The 26906-nt window shown below is 61.1% G+C and overlaps 1 protein-coding gene and 2 non-coding genes across 3 annotated transcripts; 1 reads left to right on the forward strand and 2 right to left on the reverse strand.

Annotated features, from left to right (window-relative positions):
• Positions 1–71: 71 nt before the first annotated feature.
• On the reverse strand, positions 72–143 carry TRNAC-GCA (transfer RNA cysteine (anticodon GCA)). Its single transcript has one exon. It is a non-coding gene; the product is annotated as a tRNA-Cys (tRNA).
• Positions 144–7448: 7305 nt separating this feature from the next.
• On the forward strand, positions 7449–7538 carry TRNAI-UAU (transfer RNA isoleucine (anticodon UAU)). The gene is given in 2 exon segments: positions 7449–7486; positions 7503–7538. It is a non-coding gene; the product is annotated as a tRNA-Ile (tRNA).
• Positions 7539–9583: 2045 nt separating this feature from the next.
• Positions 9584–25630, reverse strand: CACNB1 (calcium voltage-gated channel auxiliary subunit beta 1). Its single transcript, XM_054281442.1, has 14 exons — positions 25538–25630; positions 23839–23925; positions 20763–20882; positions 19767–19889; positions 19532–19668; positions 19341–19417; positions 17442–17461; positions 17228–17308; positions 17069–17127; positions 15859–15968; positions 13283–13434; positions 13073–13168; positions 12086–12271; positions 9584–10342 (listed from the first exon to the last, which is right to left on the reverse strand). The coding sequence occupies exons 1-14, from the start codon at positions 25622–25624 to the stop codon at positions 10013–10015; spliced, it is 1665 nt and encodes a 554-aa protein (XP_054137417.1). The 5' UTR covers positions 25625–25630; the 3' UTR covers positions 9584–10012.
• Between the last annotated feature and the right edge of the window lie 1276 nt (positions 25631–26906).

Raw genomic sequence — 26906 nt, forward strand, 5'->3', positions numbered from 1 at the left:
TTGGGGTGTTTGGGGGGGAAATAAAAGGGTGAGAAAAAGAGTGAGGATCCCCCGAAAGGGGGAGGAAAACAAGGGGGCACCCGGATTTGAACCGGGGACCTCTTGATCTGCAGTCAAATGCTCTACCACTGAGCTATACCCCCGGTGCTCCATGAGCTCTGCCGCCGGGGATTGCACTGTTAGTGAGCCAAAACACCCCAAAAAATATGGATATCCTTCAACCCCCGGATACCCCCAACTACGGACACCCCCAATCCAAAACACCCCACAAACACGGACATCCCCCACCCATTGATACCCAGTCAAGGACACCCCTTAATCACGGACACCCCTAAATCACTGACACCCCACACCCACGGATACCCCGAATCACGGACACCCCTAAATCACTGACACCCCATACCCACGGATACCCCGAATCACGGACACCCCTTAATCCAAGGCACCTCTCAATCCAAGATACCCCCAACCACTGACACCCACAATTCAAGACACCCCACAAACACGGGCATCCCTCACCCAAAGATAACCCCCAGTCACGGACACCCCTTAATCCAAGACACCCCACACCCATGGATAACCCCAAAACAAGACACCCCACAAACACGGACGCCCCAAACCACCGACACTCCCAATTCAAGACATCCCTCAATCCAAGACGCCCCACAAACACTGGCATCCCTCACCCACAGATAACCCCGAATCACGGACACCCCTTAATCCAAGGCACCTCTCAATCCAAGATACCCCCAACCACTGACACCCCCAATTCAAGACACCCCACAAACACGGGCATCCCTCACCCAAAGATAACCCCCAGTCACGGACACCCCTTAATCCAAGACACCCCACACCCATGGATAACCCCAAAATAAGACACCCCATACCCACGGACATCCCACAAACACGACACCCTTTAATCACTGACACCCCCAATCCAAGACACCCCACAAACATGGACCCCCCTCAACCATGGATACCCCCTGGCTACGGACACCCCCCCCCACACACAAAATCACAACCGCGGACACCCCCAAACCACAGACACCCCTCAATCCAAGCACCCTACACCCGCGGACATCCCTCAGGGACACCCCCACTCACGGCTGCTTTTTGGGGTTTGGGGGACCGCTTGGGATGCCGAAGTGAAATTTGGGGATCCCCGGACTGTCCCAACTGCGGGCAGCGCTGGGGTGACCCCGCTTTGGGCTGCGGGGGGCTGTGGGCTGAGCCCCCCCACTCAGGGACACCCCCACATTGACACCCCCACCCCACTGCCCCACACCCCCATGTCCCTCCCCGGCTCCCCCCGAGCACCCCTGGGTAGACACAGCCCCCCAAAACCCGCAAAACCCCAAACCCCCAAAACCCAAACCCCCAAACCCCAAAACCCCCAATACCAAACCCCAACCCCGCAAACACCGCCAACCCCAAAACCCCAAACCTCAAAACCCCAACCTCCCCAAACCCCAAACCCCTCAGAACCCCAAACCCCAAAACTCCAAACCCTCCAATCCCAAACCCCAAAACCCCAAACCCCTCAAAACCCCAAACCTCAAACCCCCTAAACCCCCAAACTCCAAACCCCCAAAACGCCCCAAACTCCCAAAACCCCAAACCCACAAACCCCCAAACCCACAAACTCCCAAACCCCCAAATCCCAAACCCACAAACCCCCAAACCCCAAAACCCAAAACCCACAAACCCCAAACCCCCAAACCCCCAACCCCAAAACCCCAAAACCCAAAACCCCAAACCCCAAACCCCAAACCCCCAAACCCCCAAACCCCCAAACCCCCAACCCCAAAACCCCAAACCTCAAAACCCCAAACTCCCCAAACCCCAAACCCCTCAAAACCCCAAACCCCAAAACCCCAAACTCCCTAAACCCCCAAACTCCAAACCCCCCAAAACCCCAAACCCCAAACCCACAAACCCTCCAATTCCAAACCCCATAACCCAAACCCCTCAAAACCCCAAACCCCCTAAACCCCCAAACTCCAAACCCCCCAAAACGCCACAAACCCCCAAACCCCCAAAACCCCCAAAACCCCCAAACCCCCCAAACCCCCCAAACCCCAAACTCCCAAAACCCCCAAAACTCCAAAACCCCAAACCCCAAACCCCCCAAACCCCAAAACCCCAAAACCCAAAACCCCAAACCCCCAAACCCCCAACCCCAAAACCCCAAACCTCAAAACCCCAAACTCCCCAAACCCTTCAAAACCCCAAACCCCAAAACCCCCAATACCAAACCCCAAACCCCCAAACCCCCGGCACCTCCAGCCCCTCCAGTATTTTGGGGGTTCGTGGGACCCCCCCCAAACCGCCAGACGGGTGTTTTGGGGTGGCAGAGCCGCCGTCCGGGACCCCCGTGGTGGCGCTGGGGGGGATTATCGCGACATGTCGCGCAGCGGGGGACGGATGGGGACAGTGATGGTGCCCCGGAGCGGGGTCAATATTTGTTCCCAAATCCGCTGGGCAAACACGGGGAGAGGATGGGGGGGATGGCGGATCCTGGCGGCCCCGCCGGTCCCGGAACACCGGGAGGAAAATTTGGGGTCACCCCATTGTGGATGTGTCACCCCCAGAGTGCCCTGAGTCACGGGTGGGGAAACTGAGGCACGGAGAGAGCGGGAATGGCCCGGGAAGGGTGAACGTAGGGGAGGGGGTCTCCAAATCGTCACCTCGGGGTGTGGGGGCACACAGGACACCCCAAAATCATCATTACAAGCTATGGGGGCACACAGGACACCCCAAATTGCACCCAAAATCATCACCCTGAGGTCTGGGGGCACCCAGGACACCCAAAATCATCACCCCGAGCTATTGGGGCACACAGGACACCCCAAACTGCAACCCGGAGCTATGGGGGCACACAAGGCACCCCAAAATCGTCATTCCATGGTGTGGGGGCACACAGGACAGCCCAAATTGCACCCAAAATCATTCCAAACTATGGGGGCACACAGAGAACCCCAAACTGCATCCAAAATCATCATTCCATGGTATGGGGGAACAAAGGAGACCCCAAATCACCATCCCGGGCTATGGGGGCACACATAGAACCCCAAACTGTCCCCAAAATCATCACCCCGAGCTGTGGGGACACACAGGCCAGCCCAAAACGCCACCCCGAGACTTGGGGTCACACAGGGCACCCCAAACTGTCCCTAAAATAATTCCAAGCTATGGGGGCACACAGAGAACCCCAAAATGTGCCCAAAATCATCATTCCATGGTGTGGGGTCACACAGGACACCCCAAATTGCATGCAAAATCATTCCAAACTATGGGGGCACACAGAGAACCCCAAAAATGTGCCCAAAATCATCATTCCGAGCTGTGGGGACACACAGGCCAGCCCAAAATGCCACCCCGAGACTTGGGGTCACACAGGACACCCCAAACTGCACCTGAAATAATTCCAAGCTATGGGGGCACACAGAGAAACCCAAATTGCTGTAAATCATCATTCCATGCTGTGGGGTCACATAGGACACCCCAAACTGCCCCCAAAATCATTCCAAGCTATGGGAGCACACAGGGCACCCCAAACTGCACCCAAAATCATCATTCCATGGTGTGGGGTCACACAGGACACCCCAAACTGCCACCCCGAGACTTGGGGTCACACAGGGCACCCCAAACTGTCCCTAAAATCATCATTCCGACCTATGGGGACACACAGGACACCCCAAAATGCCAGCCCGAGCTGTGGGGGCACACAGGACACCCAAAACTGCACCCAAAATCATTCCAAGCTATGGGGGCACACAGGACACCCCAAACTGCCCCCAAAATCATTCCAAACTATAGGAGCACACAGAGAACCTCAAACTGCACCCAAAATCATCTTTCCATGTTATGAGGTCACGCAGGGCACCCCCAAATTGCATCCAAAATCACCACCCCGGGCTATGGGGGCGCACAGGACACCCCAAATTGGCCCCCACGAGCTACGGGGTCACACAGGGCACCCCAAAGTGCACCCGGAGGGACCCGAAGTGCATTGCAGGGCTCTGGGGGGGCGCTGGCGCTGAGCCCCCCGCGCGTTCGGGGACACGGAGGTGGCACCGTCTGGGGGACGCGGAGGTGGCACCGTCTGGGGGACGCGCTCGGGGGGACACCGCAGGCCGCGATAAGGGCAGGGCGATAAGGGCCGGGCTCGCAGCCCATTCGCGGCCGCGTTAGCGAAGGTGCCAATCCCGTCACCCCCGTGGGGAGGGGGCGACACGGGGGACACCCCCCAAACACGGGGCTGGTGCCAGCCCTGTGCCCACCTCCGTGCCCGTTTTGGGGGTCGCAGCCTTTGCACCCCAATTTTCCCTCTCGTTCCCGCTGTGGCAGTTTCTAAAAAGGGGGGAAAAAAAGGGAATTGTGGGGTTGCGGGGCACAGGGTACCCCAAAGTGCTCCCAAAATCTCTCCGAGCGATGGGGAAGACACGGGACACCACAAACTGCACCCCCTGAGTTATGGGGAGACAAAGGGAACCCCAAACTGCACCCAAAATCATCATTCCGAGGTGTGGGAGCACACAGGGCACCCCAAATCGCCACCCCGAGCCGTGGGGGCACACAGGACACCCCAAAATGCACCCAAAATCATCACCCCGAGGTGTGGGGGACAAAGGACACCCCAAACTGCACCCAAAATCATTATTCTGAGCTATAGGGGCACACGGGGAACCCCAAATTACACCCAAAATCACCACCCCGAGGTGTGGGGGCACACAGGACACCCCAAACTGTGCCCCAAATCATCACCCCGAGCTATGGGGGCACACGGGGCACCCCAAATCACCACCCCAAGGTGTGGGAGCACACAGAGCACCTCAAACTGCACCCAAAATCATCATTGCGAGGTGTGGGGGCACACAGGGAACCCCAAACTGCACCCAAAATCATTATTCTGAGCTATAGGGGCACACAGGGCACCCCAAATCACCACCCCGAGCCTTAGGGGCACACAGAGCACCCCAAATTTCCCCTCCCCCGAGCTGCGGGGGCACATAGGACACCCCAAATGGCCCCCAAAATCATCATTGTGGGGCGGGGAAGCACATGGGACACCCCAAACTGCCCCCAAAATCACCACCCCAGCCTTGGGGGCACACGGGACACCCCAAACTGTACCCCAAATTGCCACCCCGAGCTATGGGGGCACACAGGGCACCCCAAATTGCCATCCCGAGCTATGGGGGCACACAGGGCACCCCAAATCGCCCCTCCCCGAGCTATGGGGGCACCCAGGGCACCCCAAATCGCCCCTCCCCGGGCTATGGGGGCACACAGGGCACCCCAAATCGCCCCTCCCCGAGCTATGGGGGCACCCAGGGCACCCCAAATTGCCACCCCGAGCTATGGGGGCACACAGGGCACCCCAAATCACCCCTCCCGAGCTATGGGGGCACACAGGGCACCTCAAATCGCTCCTCCCCGCGCTATGGGGGCACCCAGGGCACCCCAAATCGCCCCTCCCCGAGCTATGGGGGCACACAGGGCACCCCAGGCTGTGCCCAGGGCTGGCGCCGGAGCCAGACTGGCCCCGGGGGGGGCTGTTTGCCGTGGGGCCGGTGCCCCCCCCGAGGGGAAGGCTGGCAATTATGGAAATCCCTTAAGCCCTGATTGCCTCCTCCCACCCCATTAGCCGGGCAAACACTTTTAGCAGCGGGGTGCCCGCTCGCCCGTGGCTACAAAAACCCCGCGGCCCGGCCGGGCTGGCACCGCCACCGCCAGCGCCATGGTGACACCGCCGGCCGTCCTCTGCCTCGTCGCCTGGCTCATGCCACCCGCCGCCGGGCACCTCTGGGCATGGATGTTCTCCCTGCCACAAAACCCGCCCGAGGCCGCCGCGCTGGGCAGGAGCCCCGGGACGGAGATGGAGGAGGTGAGGAATGGGGGGGACAGCAGGGTGAGGAGTCCTGGGGACAGCAGGGGACAGCCAGGGTGGCAGCAGGGGTGGGAGAGAGCCAGGGTGGGCACAGAGCGGCGTTTGCACCCGGGGTGGCAGCAGGGTGGGCACAGGGGTGGCTAGGGGCAGAATTTACAGCCAGAGTGGGCTCAGGGTGGTTTGGAGCCAGGATTTGCAGCAGGGTGGGCACAGAGCGGGGTTTGTAGCCAGGGTGGGCTCCGGGTGGGCTCAGGGTGAGCTCGGGCTGGGCACAGAACTGGGTTTGTAGCCGGGCTGGCAGCAGGTTGGGCACGGGGGTGGGTGAGGGCAGAATTTACAGCCAGAGTGGGCTCAGGGTGAGCTCAGGGTGGGTTCAGGGTTACGAGGGTGGTTTGGAGCCAGGGTGGGCTCCGAATTTGCAGCAGGGTGGGCACAGAGCTGGGTTTGCAGCCAGGATGGGAACTGAGGTGGGTGAGGGCAGAATTTACAGCCAGGGTGGGCTCAGGGTGGTTTGGAGCCAGGATTTGCAGCAGGGTGGGCACAGAGCGGGGTTTGTAGCCAGGGTGGGAGCAGGGATGGGAGAGAACCAGGGTGGGCTCAGGGTGGGTTTAGGATGGGCTCGGGCTGGGCACAGAGCTGGGTTTGTAGCCTGGGTGGGAGCAAGGCGGGCACGGGGGTGGATGGGGGCAGAATTTACAGCCCCAGTGGGCTCAGGGTGGGTGCAGGGTGGTTCGGAGCCAGAATTGGCAGCAGGGTGGGCACAGAGGGGGCACAGGGCAGGTGCAGAAGCCGCGGCCGGGGTGGGAGCAGGGGACGGGTTTGCAGCGACTGTCACCACGGGGTTCTGCCGGGGACGGGGACACGGGGGTTGTTTCCAACCGGGAATGGACAGGGGGGCTCTGTTTGAAGCCAGGAGTGGACATGGGGGTCCATGTCCAGCCGGGAGGGCACCCAGGGGGTCCATCTCCATCCGGGGGGGGGTCCATCTCCATCCAGAGGTCGCACGGGGGGTGGTCCATCTCCATCCGGTGGGCACACGGGGTGTGAATGTCCATAGGGGGGCACACAGGGGGTGTCCATCTCCATCCGATGGTCACAGGGGGTGTCCGTGTCCATCTGGGGGGTGTCCATCTCCATTCCGGGGTCACACTGCGGGGTCCATGTCCATCCGGGGGTCACACTGCGGGGTCCATGTCCATCTAGGGGTGTCCATCTCCATTCCGGGGTCACACTGCGGGGTCCATGTCCATCCAGGGGTGTCCATCTCCATTCCGGGGTCACACTGCGGGGTCCATGTCCATCCAGGGGTGTCCATCTCCATTCCGGGGTCACACTGCGGGGTCCATGTCCATCCAGGGGTGTCCATCTCCATCCGGGGGTCACACTGCGGGGTCCATGTCCATCCAGGGGTGTCCGTCTCCATCCCGGGGGTCACACTGGGGTGTCCATCTCCATCCCGGGGGTCACACTGGGGGGGTCCATCTCCGTCGCGGGGTCCCCCGGGGGTGCGGCGCGGGACCGCCAGGGGGCGCGGTGGCGGCGGGCAGCGCGGGGCGCTCCAGTGGCGCAATCGGTCAGCGCGCGGTACTTATAGGGCGGTACACGAGCGATGCCGAGGTTGTGAGTTCGAGCCTCACCTGGAGCAGGACTTTTGTAGGGGCTTCGCGCCCTGTATGGCCCCCCTGTCCGGCCGCTGGGTTTTCTTTTCCCGAGATAAAAATCCTGGAAGCGCTGCGGATGGAGCCTCCCAGGCTATCAGAGCGCTCGGTCCCCTAAAATCACCCCACACCTTAAACAGACGGGGTTTTGGGCCATTTCCAGTCTCGGGGTCAGGGAGTGAATGGGGTGGGGGATGAGGTGTGGCCACCCTGATGTGCCATGTCCCCTCTCCTCCGCAGGTGACCCCGTGCAGCCCCGCCATCCCCTGCGCCCAGGGGCATTTCTGTGACGAGCACTTCGGGCTGTGCCTGCCCACGCGGCCCGAGGGCCACTACTGCCGCCACGACCCCCACTGCGCCCCCGGACTCGTCTGCATGTTCGGCAAGTGCCAGCAGCCCGCGGCCCCCGGGCAGGACGGTGAGTGGGGGGCTGGCACGGGGGGGACACGCTCTGAGAGCTTGGGGGGATGCGGTGCTAAACCAGGGGGTGCTGCGGGTCCCCCTAATGCCACTTTCTGTGCCACCAGGAGCGCGGTGCCAGCGGGACGAGGATTGCGGCTCTGGCGGCTGCTGTGCCCGCCAGCACGGGGAGCGGGTGTGCCAACGGCGCCTGGCACTGGCCCAGAGCTGCCACGTCCCCCCCGGGGGTCTGGCCTTCAGCATCAACCAGGTGTGCCCATGCCAGGCCGGGCTGGTGTGCCGACCCTCGGTGCCCTCCAGAGAGTGAGTACGGGGCGTGCCGGGCCGGGCGGGGGGCGTGGGGGTGACAGGGCTGGGGTGTCACCGATGTCTGGGGTGTCACCCATGTCCGAGGTGTCACCGATGTCGCCGATGTGTGCTCTGTCCCAGGAGAGCGTTCGAGTACCGGCCGGAGAAGAGCGAGTGGCGGTGCCGGCAGCCCTGAGCGCCCGCGGTGTAATTTATTATCTGTAAATATCGTGACCACAGCGTGTCCCGAGCCGGCCCAGCGCCGATAAACCCATCCCCAGGGGGGGGCTGGAGCCCCCCGACCCCTCCGTTGGATCCTCGCTCCTTCCTCTTCCTCAGAGCCGGGCGGGTCCTGGCTCCATCCTCACTGCAGAGCTGAGCTGTGCCCGGTCCAGCCGCGGTGACCGCAGCCCCTCCATGTCCCTCTGTGTCCCTCTCTGTCCCCCAGTGTCCCCTCATGTCCCCCAGTGTCCCCCCGAGTCCCCAGCAGGCTCAGGCAGGGGGGACAGGTCTCACCGAAATGTTTATTACAAAGAACCAAGCGAGCGGGGCGAGTCCCCCCGACCCACACACACACACACACACACACACACAAATCAACGAGAATAAATAAATAAAATACATTTTTTTTGTCGGGTCTTTTAAATTAAAAGTTGGTGGAGTGACATAAATTACGGGACGTCCCTCTGCCCCGCCGCCCGGATTTTTGGCCGCTGGGGCAGGGGGGGCTCAAAGCACTTGGCAGGCAGTGACACCGAGTCCCCCCCCCTCGAAAATAAGGGGGAAACTGAGGCACACGTGGGTGGCGGCTTGGCAGCGGCAGAGCTGGGTGCCCCCAAGCCCCCCGACCCGGGCTGGTGGTCTGGGTAAGGCAGTGACCCCGGGGACCCCCAAAAATGGGGGTGGGGGGCAAGGGGCTGCCCCCAAAGTGGGACAAGCCCCGTCCCGCGGTGAGGGCCGGACACGGGGGTGTCCCCAGGGCCACCCTGGTGTGGTCACCCCGCAGAGCTGACGGGGGGGGGGCACAGGGGACGCCCCGGGGCGGGCACAGGACAAGGCAGTGCCCCGGGGTGCGGGGACGGACAGAGGCTCACGGACAGACGGACAGACGGACACGGCTGGACAGGGCGAGCGCGGACAGGCACGGCGGGGCGGGGGGGTTGGAACGGGAAGGGAGGGGGGGCTGGGGAATGGGGGGGTCGGGGCCTGGCAGTGCCAGGACAGCGGGACCCCCCCACAGGCCAGGGCTGGGCAGCTGTTAGCACAGGTTAGACCCCCAAAACTGGCTCAGATTCACCCCCCACCCCCCGATTCAGGCAGAGCCCCTTCAAGGCAAACACATGCAGACCCCCCCTATCCCCACACCTCGGGGGGCGCAGCGGGGACCCCCCAGAACCCTGCACGCACACGCATGCACCCCTTGGCAGGGCAGGGGGCTGGGGGGCAGTGCCAGGCACCGCCAGGCTGGGGGGCAGCTGGCGGGGACCCCCCCAGGGGCACGGCCAGCTCCGGGCACCCCGCAGCCGAGAGCACCATGGAGAAGCGGGGGGCAGGGCTGGGGAGGGGGGCACGGCCCCCACCCCGCGCCGGGGGCACGGGGACACGCCGGGTCCCCTTTGGTCACTTGCTGTCCCTGCTGGAGATGCTGGGGGGCTGCGGCAGGGGGAGACCCCCAGGGCACGGCTGGCCGGGCACGAAGGGGGGGCACAAAGGGCCCGCACCCCAAAACCAGCGCTGCCCGCACCCCCTCATCCTAACGCGTGTAAACGTCCCGGCCCCAGCCCTCTCCGTCGCTCTGGCCCAGCGGCTCCTGGCCCTTGGCTCGGTCCCAGGAGCCGGGCGGGGGCTGCGGGCCGGCCCCGGGGGTGCCCGGCGGCTCCTCCTCCACGGGATCCATCTCGATGTCCATGCAGCACGAATCGCCGGGCTCCGAGTCCCGGCTGCCCGGAGCCTCCGTGTCGAAGGTGTCCTGGCGGGCCAGGCTGCGGGGGCCCGGCCGGGAGGGCGGCGGGGGGACCCTGCCCTGCCCGCGGCCCCCCGACTCCTGCCGGGGGCGGCCGTGCTCCCCCTCCGGGTGCGGAGCCTGGGTGCGAGAAGCGAGCACACCATGCGGGGACGGACGGGCTGGGGGCGCTCCGGGAGGGGGTTAGTGGGGGGTTAGTGGGGGACACACGCTCCTGGCCAGCCTCTGGTGGGTGACACGGTGGCAGCGGGGCTGGGGATGGGGAGGGGGAGCGGCACCAGCGAGGCAGGCTCGCTGGGAGATTTAGCGACACAAAACACAGGACACGTGTCCCCTCTCTGTCCCCAGCCCTGGGATGGGGCTGTGCGCCCCCCAGCCAACCCACCCAGGACACCCCCAAATTCTCACCCCCACCACGGCTCCCCCAGAGGTGTGGGAATGGGGTGCCGGAGATTTAGCGACACAAAACGCAGGACACGTGTCCCCTCTCTGTCCCCAGCCCTGGGATGGGATGGGGCTGTGCCTCCCATCCAACCCACCTAGGTCACCCCCAAATTCTCACCCCCACCCAGAGGTGTGGGAATGGGGTCTGGCAGCCCCAGGAAGGCACAGGGTGGGTCTCGAAGGGGGCAGATCCTGGGGGATCCCAATCCCCTGGGCAGCTCCAGGAGGAGGCACAGATTCCCAGCAGACCCCAGATGTGGGGCTGGCAGCAATCCCAGGCAGGGAGAGATGCCCAGGATGGCCCCAAATCCATCCAGGAATGGGAGCAGCTCCCTGGGGTGACCCCAATCCCAGAACAGCCCCTGCAGAACCCCTGGGTGGGGGGGGGGGGCACAGGTTCCCAAAGGAACAATCCCAGGGCTGGTCCCACTCCTGGGGGGCTCTGCCTCCCCATGGGGACCCCAATCCCATGGGCTGCCATATCCCAGGGTCCCCAGGGTGGGTGACCCCCACTTTGGGATCACAGTGTCATGGGGTGACCCTAACCCTGGGGTGGCCCCAGTCCCAGGGTGGAGAGCCTGACCCCAGGGAAGGTGACCCCAGGGACAATCCCACAGTTGTGGGGGGCCACATCCTCCTGATCCCAGGACAGGTGACCCCCAGGGACAATCCCACACCTGGAAAGGGCCACAGTCCCCTGAGGTCACCCTGATCCCAGGACCAGGGACAACCCCACACCTGGGAGTCCCATGGAGTCACTCTGATCCCAGGACAGGTGACCCCAGGGATAGTCCCACACCTGGAAAGGGTCACATTTCCCTGAGGTGACCTTGATCCCAGGACAGGTGACCTCAGGGACAATCCCACACCTGGGGAGGACCATAGTCCCATGGAGTCACCCTGATCCCAGGTGACCTCAGGGACAATCCCACAGTTGTGGGGGGCCACATTCCCCTCAGGTCACCCTGATCCCAGGTGACCTCAGGGACAATCCCACAGTTGTGGGGGGCCACATTCCCCTCAGGTCACCCTGATCCCAGGTGACCTCAGGGACAATCCCACACCTGGAAATGGTCACATTCCCCTGAGGTCACCCTGATCCCAGAACCAGGGACAATCCCACACCTGGAGAGGACCACAGTCCCCTGAGGTGACTATGATCCCAGGTGACCTCAGGGACAATCCCACACCTGTGGGGGGCTGTCACTCCCCAGGCCGTCCCCAATCCCAGGGACCTCCCGATGCCTCTGGGGTGTCCCCGCTGTCCCGCGCCCCGCTGTCCCCAACGTCCCTGATGTCCCCAGCGTCCCCGCCGCCACCTCACAGCGCGTGCTCCTCCAGGGGGGCTCCGGGGGGGCTGGGGGTGACCTGGCGGCCCCAGAGGTTGAGGTTCCTGCGCAGGGAGGTGAGCACCTGTACCTGGAGGTTGGAGACGGGCGCGGGGCTGGCGGCCAGCGCGGCCGTGGCCATGGTGCGGCTCAGCAGCGGGTTCGGGGGGTTGCTGCTGGGCGGGTGCGTGGCCTTCCAGTAGGCCTCCAGGTACTCGGCCAGGTGCTCGCACGCCTCCTCCAGCTGGTTCTCGTCCAGAACGATGTCGAACATCTCCTGCGGGAGGGACCCGGGAGAGCTGGGGCAGGGCGGGGACATGGGGCGGGGACAGTGGGGCAGAGCCTATGGGACAGGGTGGGGACAGTGGGGCAGAGCCTATGGGACAGGGTGGAGCCTTATGGGACAGGGTGGGGACAGTGGGACAGGGAGGGGTACCTGGATGTGAGGCAGAACCTGCGGGACAGGGCGGGGACAATGGGACAGGGAGGGGACAATGGGACAGAGCCTATGGGACCAGGGTGGGGACAATGGGACAGGGAGAGGACAATGGGACAAAGCCAATGGGACAGGATGGGGACAATGGGACAGGGAGGGGACAATGGGACAGGGTGGGGACAATAGGACAGAGCCTATGGGACAGGAAGGGGACAATGGGACAGGGAGGGGTACCTGGCAATGGGACAGAGCCTATGGGACAGGGTGGGGACAATGGGACAGGGAAAGGCAGCTGGATATGGGGCAGAGGCCATGGGACAGGGTGGGGACAATGGGACAGGGAAAGGCAGCTGGATATGGGGCAGAGGCCATGGGACAGAGTGGAGCCTTATGGGACAGGGTGGGGACAATGGGACAGGGAGGGGACAATGGGACAGGATGGGGACAATGGGACAGGGAGGGGTACCTGGATATGAGGCAGAACCTATGGGATAGAGAGAGGACAATGGGACAGCGAGGGACAGCTGGACATGGGGCTGGGCCTATGGGACAGGTCAGGGACAACGGGACAGGACGGACAGGGCGGGGCAGGTCAGGGTGGGGTCAGTCTGTGTGGCACCGCTGTGACCAGGGCACACTCACAGGCGGGCACTGTGCCAGCTTGTCCGAGGCCACCATCTGCACGTTGAGGTGCTTGGCCTGGGACTTCCCCCTGGACTTGACCAGCCTCTGCAGCACCTGGGCACGAGGGGACAGCAAAGCGGCCGTGGGGACACTGCCAGGAGCTGGCACTGCCAGGTGTCCCCAGCGTGGCAGGGAGGGGCTGGCACTGCCCCCAGCGCCCGCACCCACCTTGGGGGAGGTGATTTTGATGTAGACGATGATGGGGGCCAGCGAGGTCTTGGCCAGCTGCGCCGGGTGGTTGATGGTGTCGGCGTCCAGGGCCACCAACTGCAGCGTCCGCGCCAGCTCGAAAATGCGCTCGGTCTCACTCTGCACCTCGGCTGGCAGGGGACAGGGGACAGTGAGGGAGGGCGGGGACACGCGGGGACAATGTGGGGAGGGGCAGGGGACACAGGGACAGCACCAGGAGGTGCTGGGTTAAGGTTTGTTCTGACTTAGAGGCGTTTTAAAAATGTTGTATTCAGCCTCATGTGAAAGGTGGGACAATACAAATGCTATAACTGATGTTAGCACAGTTAGAAGTTAAATTATTTAGCTGTTTATTAATTATTTCCAAATATTTAGGAAATTTATTAACTATTTCCTAATATTTATTAACTAATTCCTAATATTAGGAAATTTATTAACTGTTTCCTAATTTATTAACTATTTCTTAATTACAACACACTATAAGTGTTGCTTGGCCTATTAATTTTTGCCACACTTTGCTACAAATGCCTTAAAGCAAATAATTTAGAATTACCCCTCGTGGCTTCTAATATAATGCATCTTTCATTAAAATGTATATATTCTATATATCACTAAAGATATATAGAATATATATATTTACCTGGGTGTGAGCCAGGGACAAATTCTAAAGATATATAGAATACATATATATTTATTCATATTTATACCTATATATATTCATATTAATGTATATTCATATAGAAAAAAAATATATATTAAGATATATATATACGTATATATAAATATATATATCTATATAATATATGTCTATATATATATAGGATCTATATATGACTATATAGATATATATTGAGATATATACTTAATAAAAATATAGAGATACAGGTATATATCTCAATATATATCTATATAGTCATATATAGATCCTATATATATATAGACATATATTATATAGACATACATAGATATATGTATCAGTATCTATCAATATATAAAAAATATATAAATATATATCTATATATTCATATATATATGAACATATATATTAATTCTATATCTATATATACCTAATTATATATCTATATATACCTATATATAGATATATCTCTATATATATCCATATATATCTATATATTGATATATGTTCAATATAGATAAATATATTCAATATAAACAGATACAATCTATATATCAATATAAATCTATTTATATATTCAGATACATACTGATATTTATTGAATATATATATTCAATATATATCTATATATAGATAAAATCTATATATCTATAGATATTACATGTATATATTCTATATACATATAGATGTATAGCTATATATATAAGTATATATAGATATAGATATAAATACATATATACAAATATATATATATATAAATATATATAAATAGATATAGATATAGATCTATATATATAGATATAAAAATATATATAAATAGATATAGATATAGATCTATATATATAGATATATATTTATATAAATATATATACACATATCTATATATAGATATATTCAATACAGATATATATATATATTCATATTTCTCAGCAGTATCTATTGTTTTTTGTAAGGCCACCTCCCAAGTGCCACAGCATGGGGACAGCAGCAGGACAGGGCCTGTCCCGAGGCTCGGCCACCTCGGTGTCACCACAGGGACACCACGGGAGGTGGCACCAGCACAGCCCGCCCCCAAACCACACACACACACACACACACAGATGCCACCAAGGTGTCCCCAACCCTCAGGTTGTGTCCCTGAGGCCACCTTGGGGGGGGACAGGGGGGTCCCTGTACGTACCCAAGACATCTGTGTCGGGAGCAGGGGAGGAGGAGGCAGCGCAGGGGGAGGAGGAACCCAGAGAAAAGAGAAATGGGAACAGAAAAACACAATAGAGATGATGGAGGAGGAGGATGATGATGATGGGGAGGAGGAGGAGGATGCGGAGGAAGAGGAGGAGGAAGAGGATGGGGAGGAGGAGAAGGAGGAGGAAGAGAAGAAGGAGAAGAAGGAGGAGGGGGCTTAGGGGTCCTTGGCCATGTCCCCTCCTCACTAGAGGAGGAGGAAGGAGGATGGGGAGGAGGAGGAGGAGGATGAGGAGGATGCGGAGGAAGAGGAGGAGGAAGGAGGAAGAGGATGGGGAGGAGGAGAGGGAGGAAGGAGGAGGAAGAGAAGAAGGAGGGGGGCCAGGGGTTCTTGGCCATGTCCCCCCTCACTAGAGGAGGAGGAGGAGAAGGAGGAAGGAGGAGGAAGAGGATGAAGAGGAAGAGGATGGGGAGGAGGAGGATGGGGAGGAAGAGGATGGGGAGAATGGGAAGAAGGAAGAGAAGGAGGATGATGATGATGATGGGGAGGTGAAGGAGGAGCACAGGGTCAGTCACCCCCACCCCCAGGAGCGGGATGAGTCTCCCAGGCTGGGCTGGGGTGATACAGAGAGAGGCTTGGGGGGGATCCCATGGGGAGTTTGGGGGTCTGGGGTCTTGGGGGGTGTTTTTGGGGGTTCCAGGTGGGGTTTTTGGGGTCCCACGGGGGCGGTACCCAGGCTGGAGCGGGTGCTGGAGCGCTCGATGATGGTGTGCTTGCTGGGGTTGTTGAGCACGGAGCGCTTGGCCAGGGAGATGTCGGCTGTGACCCGCGTGATGGAGATCCTGGGGACACAGAGGGGACAGCCCGCAGCCACGGTCACCCCACAGCCACCCCCGGGACCCCAGTGCCACCAATGACACCCCACAGCCACCCCCGGGACCCCAGTGCCACCAATGACATCCCACAGCCACCCCCATGACCCCACTGTCACCCCACAGCCACCCCCAGGACCCCACTGTCACCCCACAGCCACCCCCAGGACCCCAGTGCCACCAATGACATCCCACAGCCACCCCCAGGACCCCACGGTCACCCCACAGCCACCCCCGGGACCCCAGTGCCACCAATGACACCCCACAGACACCCCCGGGACCCCAATGTCACCAATGACGCCCCACAGCCACCCCCATGACCCCACTGTCACCCCACTGCCACCCCCAGACCCCACTGTCACCCCACGCCTGGCTCCTCTATGGGTTTAGGGGTCCCTTTGTGGATTTAGGGGTTCCACCATGGGGTTCAAGTTCCCCACATGGATTTAGGGGTTCCTCTGTGGGTTCTTCATGGGTTTATGGGTCTCCCTCCCATGAGTTTAGAAGTCCCTCTATGGGTTTAGGGGTTCCCTTGTGGGTTCAGGGGTCCCTCTATGGGTTTAGGTGCCCCACCTGGATTTAGGGGTCCTTCTATGGGTTTAGGGGCTCCCTCAGGGGTTCAGGGGGTCCCTTTGTGGGTTTAGGTGCCACCACATGGATTTAGGGGTTCCACTGTGGGTTCTTCATGGGTTTTAGAGGTCTCCCTCCCATGAATTTAGAGGTCCCTCTATGGTGTTAGGGGTCCCTCTATGGGTTTAGGGGTTCCCTTGTGGTTTTAGGGGCCCCCACATGGATTTAGGGGTCCCTCTATGGGTTCAGGGTGCCCTCAGGGGCTCAGGGGTCCCTCTATGAGTTTAGGGGTCCCCTCGTGGGTTTAAGGGTCCCTCTATGGGTTCAGGAGTTCCTCTATGGGTTTAGGGGTCCCCTCGTGGATTTAGGGGTCCCTCTGTGGGTTCAGGGGTGGATTTAGGGGTTGCCTCAGGGATTTTGGGGGTCCCTCAGGGGTTCAGGGGTCCCCCTATGGGTTTAGGGGTCCCCTCATGGGTCCAGGGGTCCCGTGCCCCCCTCACCGTCCGTCGAAGCGATGCTTCAGGAAGTCGAACAGCGCCTTCTGCATCATGTCCGTCACCTGGGGAGGGACACAGGGACAGCAGGGACACAGGGACACGGGGACAATGCAGGGCTGGGGTCCCCCCGAGCCCCCCGAGCGCCCCCCAGCCCCCGCTCACCTCGTAGCCCTTCAGGGAGGGCCCCACGAGGATGATGGGGCGCATGGAGGGCACCACGTCGTACGGGGGCACGTGCTCGGTCTGGGGACACAGCCGGGGGTCACCGGGGCACGAGGGGACAGGGACACCCCCGGCGGTGGCTCCGGGGTGTTTGGGGGGGGCTGCAAGCAGGGGGGGCCTCCACTCCATCCCCCCCCTCCCTGGTGCCACTCACCGACTTCTGCTTCTGCTTGGCTGCGTCCGGGGGCAGAGGCACACAGCAAAGGCAAAGGCAAAGGCATGCGTGTTATTGGGGACACGGGGACACGGGGGGACAGCCAGGGACACGTGTGTGACCCTCCAGGGGTGAGCCAGTGACACATGTGTGACCTGCAGGGTGACCTAGTGACAGATGTATGACCCAGGGACCTGGCTGCCACACCCTTGGGGGTGACCCAGGAACACATGTGTGACACAGGGACATGGCTGTGACCCTTCAGGGTGACCCAGTGACACGTGTGACCTGCACGGTGACCCAGGACACATGTGTGACCTCTGGGGTGAGCCAGGGACACAAGTGTGACCGCCCAGGATGACTCAGGGACACACATGTGTGACCTGCAGGGTGACCCAGGGACACCTGTGTGACCCAAGGACACATGTGTGACCTTCCAGGGGTGACCCAGTGACCTGGGTGTGACCTTCCAGGGGTGACCCAGTGACATGTGTGTGACCTGGAGAGTGACTTAGTGACACCTGTGTGACCCAGGGACACCTGTGTGACCGAGTGACACGTGTGTGACCCTCCCAAGGGTGACCCAGTGACACGTGTGTGACCCAAGGGATGCTCTGGTGACACGTGTGTGACCGGGGGCCCTGGGGACAGTGACACAGCAGCACTGTCCCCTCTGGGGTAGCTCTGGGTGCCGGGGGGGCTCTGCAGGCCTGCTCGCCCCTGCAGACCCCCCCATCCCGTGTAGTGGTAGCGCCCAAACCACCCAGGTTATGCCCGGTTGGGGGGGGAGGAATGGTCCATTCTCAGCCGCGGGGGGGTGACACACCGGCCGTGCTGGAACACACCATGCGCACACTGCGGGGGGGGGCAACCGGGAGGGGGGGCACGGGCTGGTCCATTCCATGGACGGGGGGGATCACAGCCACGGGCTGGTCCATTCCATGGACGGAGGGGATCACAGCCACGGGCTGGTCCATTCCACAGTCCCTTGGGGGGATGCAGCCATGGATTGATCCATTCCATGGATGGGGAGGGGGGGGATCACAGCCGTGGACTGATCCATCCCATTGACAACACGGGGGGGGGAGGTCAGCCACGGACTGATCCATCCCATTGACAACATGGGGGGGGTCAGCCATGGACTGATCCATCCCATTGACAACATGGGGGGAGGGGGTCAGCCATGGACTGATCCATCCTATGGACCACGGTGGGGGACACAGCCACAGACTGATCCATCCCAGTGACAGCACAGGGGGGGTCAGCCATGGACTGATCCATCCCACGGCCCATGGAGGGGGGTCAGCCATGGACTGATCCATCCCATTGACAACTGGGGGGGGGGGGGGGGGTCAGCCACGGACTGATCCATCCCAGTGTCAGCAGGAGGAGTCAGCCCCGCACTGTCCCCGGTGCAGGGCTCACCCCGTGCTGCAGCCCTGGGGCAGTGCGTGGCCCCCCAGCCCCTCCCTTGGGGGTGCCCCCAGCCCCCCGGCAGTGTTAGGGCAGGCAGCGGGTGCGGCAGGCGGGACCCGCGGGCTCCGTTACCTTCCTAAAGAAGGGGATGCGCTTGCTGTGGGCGGGGGGGGGTAGTGACACTGCTCACGCTACTCTTAGGGGAGCGCTGCGCCTCCAGGGCCTCCTCCTCCTCCTCCTCTAACTCATCGGCCTCAAAGGCAAAGCTGGCCATGTCCAGGCCACCTGGGGACCGCGGGGACGGCGCGGGGGAGAGAAGAAGAGCGACAATGGCGATGGGAGAACGCAGGAAACAGAGATGGGGATGCTGCGAGAGGAGATGGGGGCACCCTGCCTGCACCCGTGGGGAGCTGGGGAGGGACCCCCAGGCTGGAGCTGCCTTTGGGGGGTGAGGGTGTGGGGGGACCCCCAGGACACTCTTACCGCTGGCGGGGGGCGTGGGGCGGCGTGTCCCTGTCACCACATCGCCCAGGCTGGAGCTGGAGTTGTCACCCGATTTGCTGCGTGGGAGAAGCACGGGGAGAGAGAGGGAGAGAGAACGCTGAGGGCGGGATGGGGAAGGTACAGGGAGAGACGTGTGTGTGGGGGGGGGGAACATCGGGGTGAGCCCCCACCTGGAGCTCAGGCGGCTCTGCCTCATCTTCTGCTCCTGCAGCAGCCTCATGTTCTCCAGCTTGACGGGGCTGGGGATGAAGCCGACCTCGCAGCCCTCCTTCACCAGCCGCCCGATCCACCAGTCATTGTTGTATTTCTGCACATAGAGAGGGGGGAAAAACCACAAAAACGCCTTAAAAACCCCACAAAGGCCCAACCCAGTGCTGTCCCCGTTATCCCCCGGGGCTCTCGCACCTCCTTGATGTGCAGGAAGTCCTTGGGCTCGAAGCAGATGGCCATGCCCTGCACGGGCACGTCGTCCCCGGCCGAGGGGTTGTAGCCCACGTTGGTGCGCACGGCGAACGCCACCGGCTTGGTCTGCGTGGGAGATGGATGGATGGAGAGGGCTGGGCAGCTGCCCCCGGCACAAAACGGGGAGATGGAACCCCAAAACGGGGAGATTTCACCTCAAAATGGGGAGATTTCACCCCAAAATGCGGAGATTTCACCCCAAAATGGGGAGATGACACCCCAAAATGGGGAGATCTCATCCTTTGACATCCCAAAATGGGGAGATTCCACCCCAAAATGGGGAGATCTCATCCCCTGCCACCTCAAAATGAGGATATCCCACCCTATGCCACCCCAAAATGGGGAAATTCCACCCCAAAATGGGGAGATGTCACCCTCTGCCATCCCAAAATGGGGAGATTCCAACTTCTGCCACCCCACAACAGGGAGATGTCACCCTCTGCCACCCCAAAACGGGGAGTTTTCACCCCAAAACGGAGAGATTCCATCCCAAAATGTGGAGATTCCACCCCAAAATGGGGAGATTCCACCCTCTGTCACCCCACAATGGGGAGATGGCACCCCAAAATGGGGAGATTCCAGCCCAAAATGGGGAGATTCCAACTTCTGCCACCCCACAACAGGGAGATGTCACCCTCTGCCACCCCAAAATGGGGAGATTTCACCCCAAAATAGAGATTCCACCCCAAAATGGGGAGATGTCACCCTCTGCCACCCCAAAATGGGGATATTTCACCCCAAAATTGGGAGATTCCACCCTCTGCCACCCCACAACAGGGAGATTCCACCCCAAAACGGGGAGATTTTACCCCAGAATGGGAAGATTTCACCCTCTGTCACTCCAAAACGGGGAGATTCCAACTTCTGCCACCCCAAACAGGGCTGGGGGGCACCGGGGGTCCCTGTGCCAGGGCTGGGGGTCCATCCCGGCTCTCCCACCTTGGCTTTCTCCAGCTGGGCCATGGCCTGGCGCTCGGCCTCCCTGCGCAGCGCCTCCCTGTCCTCCTCCAGCGACACATCCGAGTCCGAGGGGCGGCTGGTGTAGGACTCAGCCGAGCCCTGCGCGGTGGGGAGGGGGCTCAGCCCGGCCTGTGCCCCCCAGGGCAGAGAACCCGGCCCCAATCCCAGCCCTCTGATCCCGCTGCACGCTCTCACTGTGCCGGTGCCCAGCACTGCGGGCACTGGGAGCCACCCTGGTACTGCCTGGAGCCACCCCAGGGCTGCCTGGTGCTGCCTGGTGCTGCCCAGAGCCACCCTGGTACTGCCTGGAGCTACCTCAGAACTACCTTGGTCCTGCCCAGCGCCACCTGGTGATGCTTGGTGCTGCCAGATGCCACCCCAGTGCCACCTGGTACTGCCTGGAGCTATCTCAGAACTACCTTGGTCCTGCCCAGCGCCACCCGGTGCTGCTTGGTGCCACCCTGGGGCTGCTTTGTGCCACCCTGGTACTGCCTGGAGACACGTCGGAACTACTTTGGTCCTGCCTGGAGGCACCTGGTGCTGCTTGGTGCTGCCAGATGCCACCCCAATGCCACCTGGTACTGCCTGGAGCTACCTCAGAACTATCTTGATCTTGCCCAGTGCCACCCGGTGCTGCTTGGTGCCACCCTGGGGCTGCCTGGTACTGCCTGGTCCTGCTTGGAGCCACCTTGGAACTACCTTGGTCCTGCCCAGTGCCACCTGGCACTGCCTGGTACTGCCCAGAGCCACCCCAGTCCTGCCTGGAGCCACCCAGTGCTGCCCAGTGCCACCTTGGAGCCACCCTGGTCCTGCTCAGTGCTACCTAGTGCCAACTGGCAATGCCCACTGCTGACCACAGCCATCCCAGTGCCATCCCGGTGCTGCCCAAAGCCACTCCGGTGCCACCCCAGTGCCACCTGGTACAGCCCAGTGCTGCCCCAGAGCCACCCTAGTCCAGCCCGGTGCCACCCCCGTGCCGCCTGGAGCCACATTGGAGCCACCCTGGAGCCACCCCAGTGCTGCCCAGAGCCCCCCTGGTGCCACCCTGGTGCCACTCAGTGCCACCCTGGTCCTGCTCGGTGCCACCCGGTGCCACCTGGTACTGCCCAGTGCTGCCCAGAGCCATCCCGGTGCCACCCCAGTGCCACCATGGTCCTGCCTGGAGCCACCCGGTGCTGTCCGGTGCCACCTTGGTACCACCCTGGTCCTGCTTAGAGCCACCCTGGTGCTGCCCAAAGCCACCCCGGTGCCACCCTGGTCGTGCCTGGAGCCACCCCAGTGCCACCTGGTACTGCCTGCTGCTTCCCAGAGCCACCATGGTCCTGCCTGAAGCCACCTGGTGCTGCCCGGTGCCACCTCAGTGCCACCTGGTACAGCCCGGTGCTGCCTGGAGCCACCTTGAAGTCACCCAGTCCTGCCCAGAGCCACCCTGGTGCTGCCCGGTGCCACCCAGAGACACCTCGGCGCTGCCCAAAGCCACCCCGGTGCCACCCTGGTCCTGCTTAGAGCCACCCCGGAGTCCCCAGTGCCACCCCAGTGCTGCCCAGAGCCACCAGGTCCTGCTTGGAGCCACCCCAGTGCTGCCTGGTGCCATCCTGGTGCCACCCTGGTCCTGCTTGGTGCCACCCCAGTGCTGCCCTGGTCCTGCTCAGTGCCACCTGGTGCCACCTGGAGCCACCCCGGGGCTGCCTGGAGCCACCTCAGAGTCACCTGGTGCTGCCCAAAGGCACCCCGGTGCCACCCTGGTCCTGCTTAGAGCCACCCCGGAGCCCCCAGTGCCACTCCAGTGCCACCCCCGGTGCCACCACAGTGGCAGGGTCACGGCAGGAGAGGGACACACACACACACACACACACACACACACACACACATGGCAGCTGTCACCACCGCTCCGGGAATGTGACACCGTCCCCGCTCCTGTCCCACTGCCCGGGGCCTCTGCAGAGCCGGGAGGGGACTCGGGGACCCTCCCCCAGAGTGTCCCCCCAAGAATGTCCCCCCCAATGTCCCCAGGTGTGGGACAGGGCGCTCTGTGGGTACCGGAGGTGGCATCGGGGATCCCCTGCTCCCCCCCAGCCCCACAGGGACACCCCAGGGACGCGGTGGGTGACACATGGGACCCCCCCAAACCATCCCTACACCCCCCTCGGGACCCCCCCCCCCAGCCTTGATTTGTCCCTTTGGGGGTCACCCCAAATTTGGGGGTCACCTCGGGGTGGGGCACCCCTCCCCAAAACCCACAGTGGGGACACCCCTGTCCCACAGAGGGGACACTGGGGGGGTCACCGCGCCCCACAGACCCCCCAAAACTCTCAGAGGAGCTGAGGGGGGGGGCTCGGGGGGTCCTGAGGGCTGCAGTTTTGGGGGGGGGGGGGTCGCTCACTGCGACAGCGGGGACACCCCAGGGACGTGGTGGGTGACACATGGGACCCCCCCAAACCCTGATTTGTCCTTTTGGGGGATTTGGGGGTCACCCCTTTGCATAACCCAGGGTGGGGACCCCTCCCCAAACCCCACATTGGGGACACTCCTGCCCCACAGAGGGGACACTGGGGGGCTCACCGCGCCCCACAGACCCCCCAAAACCCGCAGAGGAGCTGAGGGGGGGGCTCATGGGGTGCTGGGGGCCGCAGTTTGGGGCGGGGGTCGCTCACCGGGACAGCCGGGGGGTCTTTGCCGGGGACCTCCATGGTGGCGGGGCCGGGCAGGGCTGGCCAGGGGCGGGGGGGGGGCTCAGGTTTCACCCGGGTAAATTTAGCCCGGGCCAGAGGGTGGGGGCTCAAACAGGGGGGGGCCAGGCCAAGCCTCAATTTTGGGCTGTGCCCACCCCCCCAAAAAAAAAACGGGGCTGCGATTTGAGGGGGGGGAAACTGAGGGGAGCGGAGGGCCTGGCTTGGTGCGAGCCCCCCTCAGTTGTCGGGGTACAAAGGAGAGCTGGGACCGCCCCAAAAAGCACCGGGACCCCCCAGAAAAGATCCGGGACCCCCCAAAAAAGATCCGGGACCCCCCAAAAAAGCACCGGGACCCCCCAAAAAAGGCCCGGGACCCCCCGCACCTGCCGCACGAAGCTGTTGGAGGTGGTGTCCGAGGAGGTGCTGCCGTCCGAGCGCTTGAAGCGGCTCTTGCGCCTGCTGTACTTGCCCTGGGGACAGCGGAGGGGGCGACACGGGAGGGCTGGACCCCCCCCCCCAAAAAAATCCCCCCAAAATACGGGGGGCAGCTCTGCACCCCCCCCAGCTGCTCCCTTCCACCCCCGCTCTGCAGCTGAACCCCAGTGGGGGGCTCGGGAAGGCGATGGGGGCGCCCCTTCCCCTTTATTTTGGGGGGGGGGCTGTGACCCCCAAACCCGCTCAGACCCCGCCGTGTTGGGGTTGGGGTCGCAGCCCCCCCAAATTCCAGTTCCCCCCCCCAGTTAAACCAGAGCAAAACAGCCCCCCCAAAACCTGAGACCCCCCCCCCCAGTATGGGAACCCACCCCCATGGGACCCCCCCCTCAATCTGGGGGTGTCCCCAGTGCCCCCCACGCCTTTTGGGGGGGGGGGTGGAAATGCTGGGGGAGATATTGGGGTGTCACCCCCCCCCTCACAATGTCCCCAAGGGACAGCTGGGCCCAGCTGCCACCTCCAGGGGTGGTGGGGGGTCCCCATGGTGGGTATTTGTAGGTACAGGACCCCCCCCCCCACCCCAAAAAATGTCACTTTACCCCACAATCTGTCACCCTCAAGAGCACACAGAGAGTGGGGGTCTCTCCCCAGCGCCCCCCACCCCTCTGGCCCCACCGAGGGGACTGTCCCTGTCCCCCCCACCCCAAAACCAGAGGGGACAAACCGAGGGAAGGGGATGGGGAGGGGGGGGGAGCACCCCAAGAGTTTTCCCAATTCCCACAACTTTCCCTTTTTCCCAACACCCCCCTCCCCAAAAACATTAACCCAAACCTGTCCAATTAGGGGGTGCCATGGATTTGGGGTCTCCCCCTTTATTTTTAGGTGCTAGGACCCCAAACAGGGTGTTAGGACCCCATTACCAATACAGGGATTTGGGGGGAAAGGCTGAACCCCATCTCCCACCCCCCAAATTCCAAGAGGGCGAAATTCCATGGGATGCTCCCGCCCCCACCGTGCCCAAAACACCCCCAAACCTCTCAAATTACGGGGACGCCACGAGTTTGGGGTCTCCCCTTTTATTTTTGGGTGCTAGGACCCCAAACAGGGTGCTAGGACCCCATAACCAATGTAGGGATTTGGGGGGAATGACTAATCCCCATCTCCCACCCCGCAAATTCCATGGGATGCTCCCGCCCCCACCGTTCCCAAAAACCCCCAAATCTCTCAAATTACGGGGGCGCCATGAATTTGGGGTCTCCCCTTTTATTTTTGGGTGCTAGGACCCCAAACAGGGTGCTAGCACCCCATAACCAATGTCGGAATTTAGGGGAAAAGGCTGAACCCCATCTCCCACCCCCCAAATTCCAAGGGCGCGCAATTCCACGGGATGCTCCCGCTCCCACCGTGCCCAAAACATCCCCAAACCTCTCAAATTACGGGGGCGCCATGAATTTGGGGTCTCCCCTTTTATTTTTAGGTGCTAGCACCCCATAACCAATGTCGGAATTTAGGGGAAAAGGCTGAACCCCATCTCCCACCCCCCAAATTCCAAGGGGGCGCAATCCCACGGGATGCTCCCGCCCCCACCGCGCCACGAAGGGGGGGTGTGGGCGATGCTGTCACCCCCAAAAAAAGCCCCGGGGGTGTCACCTGGAGGGCGGCGTTGTCCAAGACGTCCATCTGGATGTCCTGCGTGGAGCTGTAAGGGGTCCGGGCCATGCCGCCTTCCCGCACCATGGGAGCGCCGCGATTTATTTTGGGGGGGATTTTTTGGGGTTTTTTGGGATGGGTGGGAGGGAAGGGAAGAAGGAGGGAAGGAGGGAAGGAGGGAGGGAAGCGCGCACACGGCACACACAGAGGAAGATGATGACGATGAAGCTCAGGCCTGGCCCCCGCGGTGACGGAGGAGGAGGAGGAGGAGGAGGAGGAAGGAGGAGAGGGATGGGCGGCCGCTCCCGCACCGCTTTGCCAGGGGGATGGGGGATGCGGGAATGCGCCCCCCACCCCATAAAGGGGGTGCCCCCCAATCCCCGCCCCTCAATCCCGAGCGGGGGTGGAGGGGGTCGGAGCATCCCCGAATTTTGGGGGGACTTTTGGGGGGGTCCAGCGCTCCCCTGTCCCCAGGTGCAAGAGGGTGCCCCCTCCCCATATTGGTGCCCAGCGCGGTTTTAGGGCTGGGGGGGACCCCAAAAAACACCGCAGGGAAAGGACGGAGACCCCAGGCAAGCGCAGCCGCCATCCCCATCCCGAATCCAGCGCTCTCTCGGGACAAAAATCCGCTTTTTTCCCCCCCCCCCAAAAATCCTCATTTTCCCCCCCAAGCCACCCCAGGGAGAGCCCCCCATACCCCGCTGGGACAAGGTTGCCCTAAAAAATCCGATTTTTTTCCCCAAAAAATCCTCATTTTCCCCCCAAAAATCCTTATTTCCCCCCCAAAGCCACCCCAGGGAGAGACCCCACACCCCGCTGGGACAAGGTTGCCCCAAAAATCCGATTTTTCCCCCAAAAACCTCCACAGGGTAGCACAGGAAGAGCCCCCCCCCCATACTCTGATGGGACTTGACTGCCTCAAAAATCCGATTTTTTCCCCCAAAACCTCCCCAGGGGGAGCATACAGAGAGCTCCCCACACCCCACTGGGACAAGGCTACCCCAAAAATCCTCATTTTTCCCCCAAAACCTCCACAGGGAGAGACCCCCATACTCTGCTGGGACAAGGTTGCCCCAAAAATTCTCATTTTCCCCTGAAAAATCCTCATTTTCCCCCTAAAACCTCCTCAGGGGGAGCATACAGAGAGCCCCCCACACTCTGATGGGACAAGGTTGCCCCAAAAATCCGATTTTTTTCCCTAAAAACCTCCATAGGGTGAGCACAGGAAGAGCCCCTCATACCCTGCTGGGACAAGGCTGCCCCAAAAATCCTCATTTTCCCCTCAAAAATCCTCATTTTCCCCCCAAAAATTCTCATTTTCCCCTCAAAAATCTTCATTTTCCTCTCAAAAATCCTCATTTCCCCCCCA

Source organism: Melozone crissalis, unplaced genomic scaffold (assembly GCF_028551555.1).
Source record: "Melozone crissalis strain CALT ecotype California unplaced genomic scaffold, PUWL_Pcris_2 ptg000032l_1, whole genome shotgun sequence".
NCBI classification, from domain to species: Eukaryota; Metazoa; Chordata; class Aves; order Passeriformes; family Passerellidae; genus Melozone; species Melozone crissalis.

Coding starts and splice junctions, on each gene's coding strand:
- CACNB1 (XM_054281442.1), bottom strand. CDS start 25,624: ATGGTGCGGGAAGGCGGCATGGCCCGGACCCCTTACAGCTCCACGCAG. Junction 17,309..17,441: donor CCAAGCAGAAGCAGAAGTCG/GTGAGTGGCACC, acceptor CTGTGTCCCCAG/ACCGAGCACGTGCCCCCGTA. Junction 17,128..17,227: donor CCTCCCTGAAGGGCTACGAG/GTGAGCGGGGGC, acceptor GTCCCTCCCCAG/GTGACGGACATGATGCAGAA.